The sequence below is a fragment of the Pelobates fuscus genome, chromosome 4 (assembly GCF_036172605.1).
Source record: "Pelobates fuscus isolate aPelFus1 chromosome 4, aPelFus1.pri, whole genome shotgun sequence".
NCBI classification, from domain to species: Eukaryota; Metazoa; Chordata; class Amphibia; order Anura; family Pelobatidae; genus Pelobates; species Pelobates fuscus.
The window spans coordinates 91,765,942-91,778,075 of NC_086320.1; the positions used below are offsets into that span (position 1 = coordinate 91,765,942).

At 39.9% G+C, this 12,134-nt stretch overlaps 1 protein-coding gene across 3 annotated transcripts in view; it reads left to right on the plus strand.

The window, feature by feature from the left end:
• TMEM68 (transmembrane protein 68) overlaps positions 1-12,134 on the plus strand; it is a 29,498-nt gene that overhangs the window by 2,475 nt on the left and 14,889 nt on the right. For 2 of the 3 annotated variants that reach the window (XM_063451388.1, XM_063451389.1), the window contains exons 2-4: positions 5,000-5,154; positions 6,696-7,081; positions 8,376-8,543. In XM_063451388.1, the coding sequence (XP_063307458.1) occupies positions 6,757-7,081; positions 8,376-8,543 (493 nt within the window). In that variant the 5' untranslated portion in view covers positions 5,000-5,154; positions 6,696-6,756. Of the gene's footprint in view, positions 1-1,087; positions 1,110-4,999; positions 5,155-6,695; positions 7,082-8,375; positions 8,544-12,134 lie in introns of those variants that run through there. The other variant, XM_063451390.1, reaches the window with a different exon arrangement.

Here is a 12,134-nt window from a genome sequence, read left to right on the forward strand (position 1 = left end):
ATCTCAGGATCCCCCCTGTTGGCTCAGGCAGTGAGGGAGGCAGGAGAGGACCCGGGGAGTTCAACCAGAAGCTCCGCCGGGTTCCTCTTGCGAGATCTGAGCATTGTAGATCTCGCGAGAGTGAACTCTAGCCCCGCAGGCTAGAGTTCACTCACCACTGGACCACCAGGGGAGGCAGAAAGGATCCCCCCTCCCTACATAAGGTAACAAGGGAGGGGGGATATTAACTGATCTGCCCCTACCTCCACTGGGCCACCAGGGAAGGCAGCAGGAACAAGAATCCCCCCTCCCTACATAAGGTAAGAAGGGAGGGGGGATATTAAGTAATGTACCCCCACCTCCACCCTCCACAAGCACCCACAGACATATACAGCACCCAAACAAGACCCTCACAAACACACACACAGCACACTAACAGGACCCTAACAGACACACACAGCACACTAACAGCACCATCACACACAGCGCCCTTACACCCACACACACACACACACACACACACACCCTCAAACCACCCTCACACACACATAGCTGTGTGTGTGTGTATGTATGTGTGTGTATATACGCAGCGTGTGTTTGTGCTTTAGGGTCCACACCCTAATGCAATAGGCTGCGCACGCCTATGAAGTCATCTGAAATAATTACTCCTAAATTCCTTTCCTCAGATGTTGAGGTTAGTAGGGTATCAACTATTCTATACTCTGCCCTTGGGTTTTTACGCCCAGGATGCATTATCTTGCACTTATCCACATTAAATGTCCGTTGCCACAACTCTGACCATTTTTCTAATTTACCTAAATCATTTGCTATTTGGCTTATGACTCCGGGAACATCAACCCTGTTACATATCTTAGTATCATCAGCAAAAAGACATACCTTACCATCAAGACCTTCTGCAATATCACTAATAAAAATATTAAACAGAATGTACAGATCTCTGAGGTACCCTGCTGGTAACTATACCTTGCTTTGAATATACTCTGTTGACTACAACCCTCTGTTGCCTGTCACTCAGCCACTGCCTTATCCATTCAACAATATTGGAATCCAAACAGTTTATTGATAAGCCTTCTATGTGCAACCGTGTCAACAGCCTTACTGAAATCCAGGTAAGCAATGTCTACTGCACCACCCTGATCTATTATTTTAGTTACCGTATAAGCCGAGTTTTTCAGCACATTTTTTGTGCTGAAAAAACCCAACTCTGCTTATAGTCGAGTCAGAGTCTGTATTATGGCAATTTGCATTGCCATAATACAGACCGGGGGAGAGGGGGGCTGGCAGAGCTGTACTTACCTGTCCTGCAGTTCCTGTCCGCTCTCTCCTCCTCCGCGCCGTCCGTTCAGCACCTCGGTCAGCTCCCAGTGTAAGTCTCGCGAGAGCCGCGGCTCTCGCGAGACTTACAGTGGGAGCTGACAGAGGGAGCTGCACAGACCGCGCGGAGGAGGAGAGAGCTGACAGGAACTGCAGGACAGGTAAGTACAGCTCTGCCAGCCCCCCTCTCCCCCCACTGAACTACCAATGACACTGGACCACCAGGGAAGGAGCCCCCCTCCCTGCTATGTATCAAGCAGGGAGGGGGGACGAAAAAAAAATAATACAAAAAAATAATACAAATTAATAATTCAGTTAATAAATAATAATAAAAAAATATAATAATATTAAAAAATAAAACGTAAAATAATAATTAATAATATATCAAAATGCCCACCCCCACCAACACATACACAAACACACACTACATCACACACACTACATCACACACACTACATCACACACACTACATCACACACACTGCACTCATACACACTGCACTCATACATACACACACACGCACTGCACTCATACACACACACGCACTGCACTCATACACACACACGCACTGCACTCATACACACACACGCACTGCACTCATACACACACACGCACTGCACTCATACACACACACGCACTGCACTCATACACACACACGCACTGCACTCATACACACGCACTGCACTCATACACACGCACTGCACTCATACACACACACACGCACTGCACTCATACACACACACACGCACTGCACTCATACACACACACACGCACTGCACTCATACACACACACACGCACTGCACTCATACACACACACACACGCACTGCACTCATTATATACACACACTGGAAATAAATATTCAATTAATATATACGCGCACACACTGCACTCATACACGCACTGCACTCATACGCACACACTGCATTCAGTATTTACACACACACTGTAAATAAATATTCAATTAATATAATTTTTTTAGGATCTAATTTTATTTAGAAATTTACCAGTAGCTGCTGCATTACCCACCCTAGTCTTATACTCGAGTCAATAAGTTTTCCCAGTTTTTTGGGGTAAAATTAGGGGCCTCGGCTTATATTCGGGTCGGCTTATACTCTAGTATATACGGTACCCAATCAAAAAAAACAATAAGATTAGTTTTGGCACGATCTCCCTGAAGTAAAAGCATGTTGTCTCTGATCTTGAAATTCATGTGATTTTAGATGTTCAACAATTCTATCCTTTAACATGGTTTCCATTAATTTCCCCACTACTGAAGTAAGGCTTACTGGCCTATAGTTGCCCAACTCCTCCCTACTACCTTTCTTGTGACTGGGTACAACATTCTCTAGTTTTCAATCTTCTGGGACTACTCATGATAACAAATATTGGTTAAATAAATCTGTAAAGGGTTTTGCTAGTTCACCACTAAGCTCTTTTAATAACTTTGGGTGTATTCCATCAAGGCCCATTGACTTATTTGTCTTTACTTTTGACAGTTGAAATAGAACCTCTTCCTCTGTAAACGCACATAACAAATCATTTGTTATTGGTCCTTTTTCTTAATTGAAGTCCCTCTCCTTTTATTTTCATCTGTAAATACTGAACAAAAATATTCATTGAGGCCGTCAGCTAGACCTTTATCCTCTTCTACATACTTTCCTTCTTTTGTTTGTAATCTAACTAATCCTTGTTTTACTTTTCTTTTCTCATTTATGTATCTAAAAATGTTTTATCCCCCTTTCTTAGTGACTGTGCTATTTTCTCTTCTGTGTGTGATTTGGAGGCTCTTATAACTTGCTTTGCATCTTTCTGTCTAATCTTAATGATCTGTCTGTCTTCCTCACTCTGTGTTTTTTATAATTAATAAATGCTATCTTTTAGTTTTTTTTTTACTATTTTGGCCACTTCTGCGGAGTACCATAGTGTGTTTTTTATTTTTTTTTGTTTTTTGTTGTTGTTGTTGTTTTTTTTGTTTTTTTTTTGTGGGGGGGGGGGGGGGGGGGGAGGTTTCTGCTCTTCCTGACAAGCCTATTGGAATTTTCTTTTGCTTTCAGCAGTGCAACTCTTAAATAATCCCATTTCTCTTGGACTCCATTTAAATTGCTCCAGTCTGATAATGACTCCTTTACACATATTCTAATTTTAGAAAAGTCTAAAACTTGTGTGGTGTGACTCAGTCACTGTTCTTGTATGAAACCACATTGACTGATAATCACTGGATCCTAAACTTTCACCTACAGTAATATCTGATCGACTACCAGCAGTGCAGGGTCTAGTTCATTGCCTGAGAGTAATCAACTGATGCTATTGGCTAAAGAGCTAGTCTTGCAACAGAAGCTTTGAGGCGGAGAGCAGGGCATGGAGAATCACAGGTAAGTAGTCATAACGTTCTATAACGGTTTGACTACTTACAGTGGAGGGTAGGTGCCAGAGCACTCATGGCAATATAAATACTACAGTACTCTGTAGATTTTATGGCGCTTGGAATGTCCCTTTAAAAAATGTTATTATTGACTAATCAATTCATTTGTGTGAATTCACCAGGGATATCAAATGTAGGCAGAATATGGCTGACATAGTAGATTTGGAAATCCTTTTCCATGTTGCTATTTGGATCAAAATGTGAATTTAACTTGAATCCTTCATCTATTTAATGTGCTACTTTAACTGCAAGGTATGTAGCTCAAATCAGCCAAATTTTGAGCGAAAATTGCTGATCTGAAAAAGACTTCAACTTTTCACATTTTGGCAGTTCAGGTTTTTCAGACCATGCTCAGAATGTTGTCTGCAGTACATTTCCTATAAACCCTTTTATAGTGGTGAATGAAAATGGCAGTTCCTGTTCCATTTAGCTGTTCACCACTCTTCATCCACTTAGGGCTGGGAACAGACGAGAACCACACTTGTCGGTGACAGTGACTGACTGACTGTAAATAGCTACTTAACATGAACATTATCAGGGTTATTTATTAAAGTGAAATTTGTTGGGAATTAAAAGTGAATTTTAAATTTAAGGCCACACTTGGTGAACTTGAAGCAAAGCTTACTTGGCGAATGTTTCCAGTGTGGCTAGTTAGGTCTTGAAGGTGAAATTCACTTTGCATTCCTGATTGATTGATGGGTCATTATCCCAGCTCTTCATAGCTGATGTGGACTGCAGAGTTGTGAGATTTATTATCGGGTTAAAAACTTGTGAAAAAGACATTCAGCGGTGTAGGCATTATATTTGTAATTTTAAATGCCTTATAAGTGTTTGTCATGCATTATAATACACTAAAACATGTGGTTTTTCCTTCAAAGCTGCACCATAGTCCATTATAGCAGTTATGGTGCAAAGAGCCCCCTAGCACCATCTTATGGTAATGAGTTAAATCATTTTTGAACAATTTGACACTGTCACCTGTTCACCCACAGTCCTTCTAGTCTTCTGTCATATTACTAAAGCAGAATTGCCCATTCCTGCTTTAGCATTTTCAGTTTTATCTCTATTGGGACTTAATTCATTGGCTGACAATGACACTCTGAAAATTAAGTCCTAATAATGACACATTTAATGCTGCTGAAGCCATAAAGTGAATAGTAGCTGGTGCTCAGCATGCATCTTTAAGACTGCTGAAAAATCTGTGTTAAGTTGTGGTTTTGGCATTTGTTTACCCGTAACAATATCTTTATTTTTTTTTTAGTACACTAACATGCCAGATCAATGTAGATGATGCCACTTTCTTACCAAAAATGCCAGTTAGAAGCTGCCCTGTAAAACCTTGGTTATTTAAGATGCCATAATCCTCAGCCTACAGAACACAATGTTCAGCTGACCCAGGCATGTGAGCTGCCTTCTGTGAGTATTTCTGGTCTATTCTGTTTTCACTTCATTTTCATATAACTTTTTTTTTTTTAAAGAAACTAATCTATTCTTCACTTACGGAACTCATTTAAGTTTAGGAAGAAATCTGATGGAATAATATTTTGATTTAGTCATCCGTAGTTGGAAAAGCAAGCACAGCCTTGCAGGATTTGACAAAGTCCAAAAACAAAAAACCGAGAGCAATAACCACGAAATGTTACTTAACCAACTTTCCCATTTGCATTTTGAATATAATTTAGTGGAAACAAATTGTCTGCTTTAAGGATTAGAGGATTCTTGGTCGTGCTAAAAAAAACCAAAAAAAAAAAACCTTAAAGGGACACTATAGTCACCAGAACAACTACAGCTTACTGTAGTTGTTCTGGTGAGTATAATCATTGCCTTCAGGCATTTTAATGCAAACACTGCCATTTCAGGGGGAAAAAAGCAGTGTTTACATTGCCCCTAGGGACACCTCCAAGTGGCCACTCCTCAGATGGCCACTGGAGGTGCTTCCTGGCTCAGTAGGCAGCACTGCCGTTCAGCGTCTCCACGCTCTGCATGGGAAAGCTGAATTTTCCTCATAGAGATGCATTGATTCAGGGTGCTGATTGGCCAAAACTGTGTGTTGGCTCCGCCCCCTTTCCCTATGGGAAGGCATTGGATTGGCTAAAAATCTGCAATTGTCATGTCACCAAGAGGACGGTGCCAGTGGACCCGCGTGGCGCTGGAAATAAGGTGAGTTTTCATTGCTTTTAAGGGGGGTGAGGGTGAATGGTGGGTTTTGCACTATAGGGTCAGGAATATATGTTTGTGTTCCTGACCCTAAAGTGCTCCTTTAAAATTAGTTTATTTGTAGAGCTAAATTCAAGAGACAATTGCTCAGAAAAACCTGTCTTGCAAAGACTTCTGATTGAGTTGCATTGTGAAGTATGTGATTGAACAGCTGCAGGAAGTCTGGGCTGGATTAGAAAAGGAGGGCTTGCAAAGGTTTCAGACGAGATCTGCAGCTTTTCAAAGCTGTTTTAGATATACCCCAATAAAAAAAATGCATAATTACATGCATGCACGTTTTCATTGGTGGCATAGTAACCAAACAGTGATGTCCAGATTGCAAACCTTCCACAGTTGGAAGTTATACAACTAGTTGCTATAATGTAACAGTAGCAGGAATCACCAGAGGTAATTTGCTTCAACTTCCCAAGTGCTATAGTTACAAAGTATACATCGTTAAAGTGATCCTGTCATCAATAAACTGTGTGGAAGTCTCCTTTGGCTTGGGTGGCCAAATAGTGAAATGTAGCCGAAACTTGTTAAAAATGTATATTGTGGGGCTCCAGGGATTAACGTACAACTCTGATGTATGTGTTTATACCCATTCCTAATTCAAATTGTGATTAGATAACTTTATAATCATTATGTTGGTGAAACTATCAGCAGATACACCACAAGATCGTATCCTCCTCCAGTATGTCTAGCATTATAGATACTAATCCCTCAATTCTTTCTTGACCTAAATGTCTTCTTTGTTTAAGAATGTGAAGAAGTGTCTGTGGAGCCTGGCAACTATTCCGTGATTTGGCTTTTGTACAGAAGATGGAGGCCAGTAATGAGTCATGCGTTGTGGAACCATCGCTCACTTATCTGACTTGCGTCATGCAGTTGTGCTTGAAGTGGATAGAAATGGATAATCTGGAAGACTACTTGAACTATGTAGCCTATCTCTTGTGGGTCTTCACACCACTCATAATAGTATTCATATTACCCTTATTCTTTATCCTATTTTTTTACCTCTCCATCCTCTTCCTCCAAGTATACAAGCGAAAAAACGAGTTGAAAGAGGCTTATTCAAACAGTATATGGGATGGCGCACGGAAAACGCTGGCAACTCTTTGGGATGGGCATGCTACAATATGGCATGGTAAACATCTGTCTTGTACTGCCAAAGTACTTAACGTTTGTTTACATTTAATATTAACCGTAATAGATAAAAAAAATGAGCAATCTTGCTAGTAATGGTAGATGCAATGTGTATATTTAATGTATTTAAGTATGACTGTTTAAAAATTAAAGGAGACAGTGAAATGAAAGTAAAAAATAGCTAAGCTGTGAAAGAATTGTAAAATCATAATTTTTCCAAATAAGCCATTTTATTTTCTAAACTTTTAATGTTTGGTTTCCGTTAGTTGCAGGTTGGCATTTAGATAAGAAACCATTAATGAAACATCTAATGGATTATGTTATCTGTACATATATGACACCTAGTGCAGAGATATGCATTTTGAATGTGCAAACCATTTAAGTTGCCACAGACATTTATTTATTTTTTCCACCAGTTTTGTCAACCATTGGACAGATGCAAAAACTATCAGTTATTTACCAAAATGAGACTTGTCAAGAAAGCAAATTCAATGGGAATTTCAAATTTAAAGGTGGTTCTGCTGTCTATAGTCTGTCCCCGCACGCTTTTCAATGTAAACTTTTTTTCAGTTGTTTACATTGCTGCCTAGTAACACATTTAGTGGCAGTTGCTCATGCAACCACTAGTGATACTTCCTAGTCCAGTGCTGCACAGTGTGCATCCTGTGTGCATGGAGACTCTGAACGTCCCCATAGAGATGTATTGATTGAATGTATTGGATTGGCTAAAATCATGATTGATAATCTCAGCCATGGAAGCGGGGCCAGCCACTGCTAAACCACCATGGTGTGGGAGGGGGGGAAGGAAGGTAAGTTTAAATATGCTTTTTAAGGGGAAGGGGAGCCGGTAACTTAAACAGTTAGTTTAACACTATCATGTGAGGAATACATGTTTGAATACCTGACATTATAGTGTTTCTTTAATGTCAGGCAATAGGAGACCAACTGCTTCAATTTGGTTACTTTTATCCTTAAATTTCAAATTTCCAACAACGCTCATTAACCCTGTATGTGTCTGTCGTTCTTACAGACATTTCCCAGCATTCTGGGATTGCTGGGAAGATTTATATAGACTAGTATGACTAAAAAAGTTCACTCCGCCATTCCACTCCTGACCAATGACGTTTTTTATGACTGGCTACCAGACGTGAATCCTTACATTATTTTCTCATATTAATTGATCCTTCTCACCAAACATTCTGCTAATATGGATTTAACATGTGGTTTTTTTTTTTTTTTTTTTTTTTTTTCTTGTAACCACTATAATGCAGGTTTCTTGGTCTCCACCTGTACAGGTTATGAAATCCATGGTCTCGAGAAACTACCTGATGATGGACCTGCTCTGATTGTGTACTACCATGGAGCACTTCCTGTGGACTATTATTACTTTGTGACAAAGGTTATTCTACTCAAGGGAATAGCCATTCACTCTGTGGCGGATCACTTTCTTTTCAAACTACCTGGTAATTGTCTAGAAAAATACAAATAAGATGTGCAGAAATATTACATTTAACTCACTGCAGTCATACAATTCAAGATGTGACCTTACAGTTTGAGAATGCTACCAATTATCTGTATATAACACTATCCTTTGCATTCACATGCACTACAATTAGACAGCCTTGTTCAAGAGTTGAAAAAAGAAAAAGCCAGGTGGATAGGGGAATAGAACAAACACAATATGCCGGCAAGCCTCTGGTTCAAAGTCACTCCTAACTCCAAGTAAATACAAAACACACAATAATGGTAAAGGTAAACCAAATACTAAAGTCCAGGGCGCCACAATCACTATGTGTACCATCCTGTCTCTGATAGAATGATAAGTCTGAGACAATTATAGACGGAAAATCAGTCTTATAAAAAGATAATTTATTTAATTCAAAAGAAAAATAAAACGCATAAGGTACATAAAAAGAAAAACAACAAAAAAAAACAAAACAGCCTAATTGGCTAAAAGACCAGCTGCATACCAGAAGGGTCTTTTAGCCAAAGACCCTTCTGGTATGCAGCTGGTATTTTAGCCAATTAGGCTGTTTTTTTTATTTTATGTATCTTATGTGTTTTATTTTTCTTTTGAATTAAATAAATTATCTTTTTATAAGACTGGTTTTCCGGCTATAATTGTCTGACTTATCATTCTATCGGAGACATGCTGGTACACATAGTGATTGTGGCGCCCTGGACTTTGGTATTTGGTTTACCTTTACCATTATTGTGTGTTTTGTTCAAGAGTTGGCATTGATATACAATTCATTTGACTTTCTGTAAGAATTTAGCCACTACTGATCTATGCCTGCCATGATCTCTATGCAGCTACAGAGCCATATATTCTAAACATAAAAACTAGTTAACTTTTATGAGTACCATTAAAAACTTTTATTTAAAATTAAATTGTAATGGTGCCTGGAGGCCCATGACACTGGCTCACCTTTAGGGGTTAAACTAATCTGGATGTTTTAGCAGCAAAGTCTGTGTGCCAGCGCCAGATCTCTCTACTTCTTTCCTTCCTCTTGCTCAAATTCTGCAAACGGGAATGCTGGGCAGTGATGCTGCTGAGAGCGATCAGCTGACACTTACAGCCAATCAGTGGCTCCCCATTCCTCAAACAGTCTTGAAAAGAAACGTACCTTTCTCAAGACAGTTTTCTGAATGGGGAGTCACTGATTGGCTGAAAGCATCAGCTGCCCTCTCTTAGCCAATCAGCAGTGCCGCTGCCCAAACCTTCCGGTTTCCAGAATCTAAGCAAACAGAGGGGCAGGAAGATCCGGTGCTGGAACACAGAATTTTGGGTTAAACCATTTGAGAACAGTTTAATCCCTTACGGTGCCTGGCGTGTCCCTTAAGTATTTGAACATAATCAGACTGAAGGGTTTTAGTTATATAATTTAGCTAACAAATTATTGAGCTTACCTTTGATTAAATATAAACACATACTTAATGTGATCATTGTGTACAGTGGTGAATAGGACTTGGTAGATACAGCAAGTGTCTACTATGCTCTAAAGTGTGTGGGTTTTTTTTTTTGGGGGGGGGGGATATATATATCTCTATCTATCTGTATGTATGTGTGTGTATATATATATATATATATATAATCAATATATATATATATATATATATATATATATATATATATAATTATCTCTCTCTCATCTATGGCAGATATATTCTTAAAATGCTCCAAGCACAAAAAAAAATAAAACACACTGTAGTGATTATGGTCCCAGTTGTGCTCTGGCACATCTTAACAGTAAGCTGTTAAACTAGTTTAACGTGGTTTGACAACTTACTTGGGGTCTTGCGAGTTTCTTGTGCCACATAGCATAGACAAGCCATATTTCACTCTATAACCACAAAGATGCACCTGTCATGGTTGATTATATATTTCCTGCCTGTTCTATGTTAAATTTTGTATACAAATTTTGGTACAATATTTTATAAATGAATAAATCCACAGTGTTATAGGCAACTTGGGATCCGTGCTCTTGGTCTATTACAATGCATTTGTACCCTATAACCTAATTTTCCATGTAAATACTACACTCTATGTTGCTTTATATATGTATTTGTGTGTAATGTTGGTGTTTGAATAAAGGGCTGTGCTCACACATTGCAATACACACAGATTCACAATGACACTCTCAGATTAACATACACTGAAATATAGAAATTGCATACCTTTTGTGGGTAAGGAAGTCATCACATTTTGTAAAGCATAATTAATTTTTTTTGTTTAAAGGGACTTAATGTAGTTGTTCTGGTGAGTATAATAGTTCCCTTCAGGCTTTTTTTCATGTAAACACTGCCTTTTTCAGAGAAAAGGCAGTGTTTACATTGCCTCTAGGACAGGGGTTCCCAATTATTTTTTCCTGTGGAACCCTTAGACATAATGTATCAACATCATAGCTGTGCGCGCAAGGAGCTGAGCAGGGAGATCACTGCTCCCTCACCGCCCGCGGCCATTTTATTTTTTTTATTATCATGTGGAGGAAATTTCTTTGGTTTGTGTTAGGTGTGTAGATATTTACTATCGTGTAGAGAGCATTGTTTATGCGTCCCACTATAATGACGTACCTGCCCTCTTTGTCAGTGTCCTAGTATCAGTTCAAAGGCCACCTTTCTGCTTATAAGGGTAGAAACCCCTTTAGATTTTGTTTGTGAGGTAGAGTGATATTGGTACGGGTGGCTGTCCGTCAGTATGCAGGGGTGATTTGTCCCTCTAAAGTGAGTCTCTTGTAGGCATATTATGTCGGCATTGGTTTTCCGTATGTCTCTACCTAGTAGATGCCTCTGTACTGGGAGATTCAAACCCCTTACGTTGTGGCTATAGATCTTTATGGTGTCATATATGGGAAGTACCTGTATACTACCAGTTGACCTTTATTTTTTGGGAAGGCCTGCCTCTCCCAGCTCGTTCGAGCGAGGCAGTTCCCCTCCCTGGAATCCCACAATAGCATAACAATGGACCTTAAGTTCCCCTCACCGGGGCCTATCCCCAGTGCAGGGATCCCATCGAGTGCAACATGAGACGTGATGGCTAGTGTGGAAGGGCGACCCACTGGGCCCTTAAGTGTTGGGAGGAGGGAAGGGAAGGGGCGTATAACTGGGGGAGAACATAGTATATAACAACATACCAAAATTTTTCTAAACATACAGTTATATATTCACAGTTGCCAAAAATATGGCTCGGCACCTGTTACAGGTGCCGTGGGGGTCGGAGCAAAGAGCTTCGAGCCCGGGTGGTTTAGCTTCCGCGAGGTCGGCCCTCGCAAATACGGTAGTTATTAAGTCTGATGACCCTAAAGTGTATAAACTATTGATCCGCTTAAGCTAATCTATGGGTTGTGGCTCTCGTAAGAGCGTACTCTGTTGTCACGCCTTGTTACCGTCACAGATACAGACAATGCCCCTCCAGCTTCCCCTCTTGTGTGCATCTATAAGGGCAATTAAATGGCCAGTGGGTATTAAAGTACGGGTATTTGCAGCATTATCCGTCTAACCTTTCCCCTCATCATTCCCGTTTGTAAGGCTGTTTCCAGAGCCTCTAGTTCGTT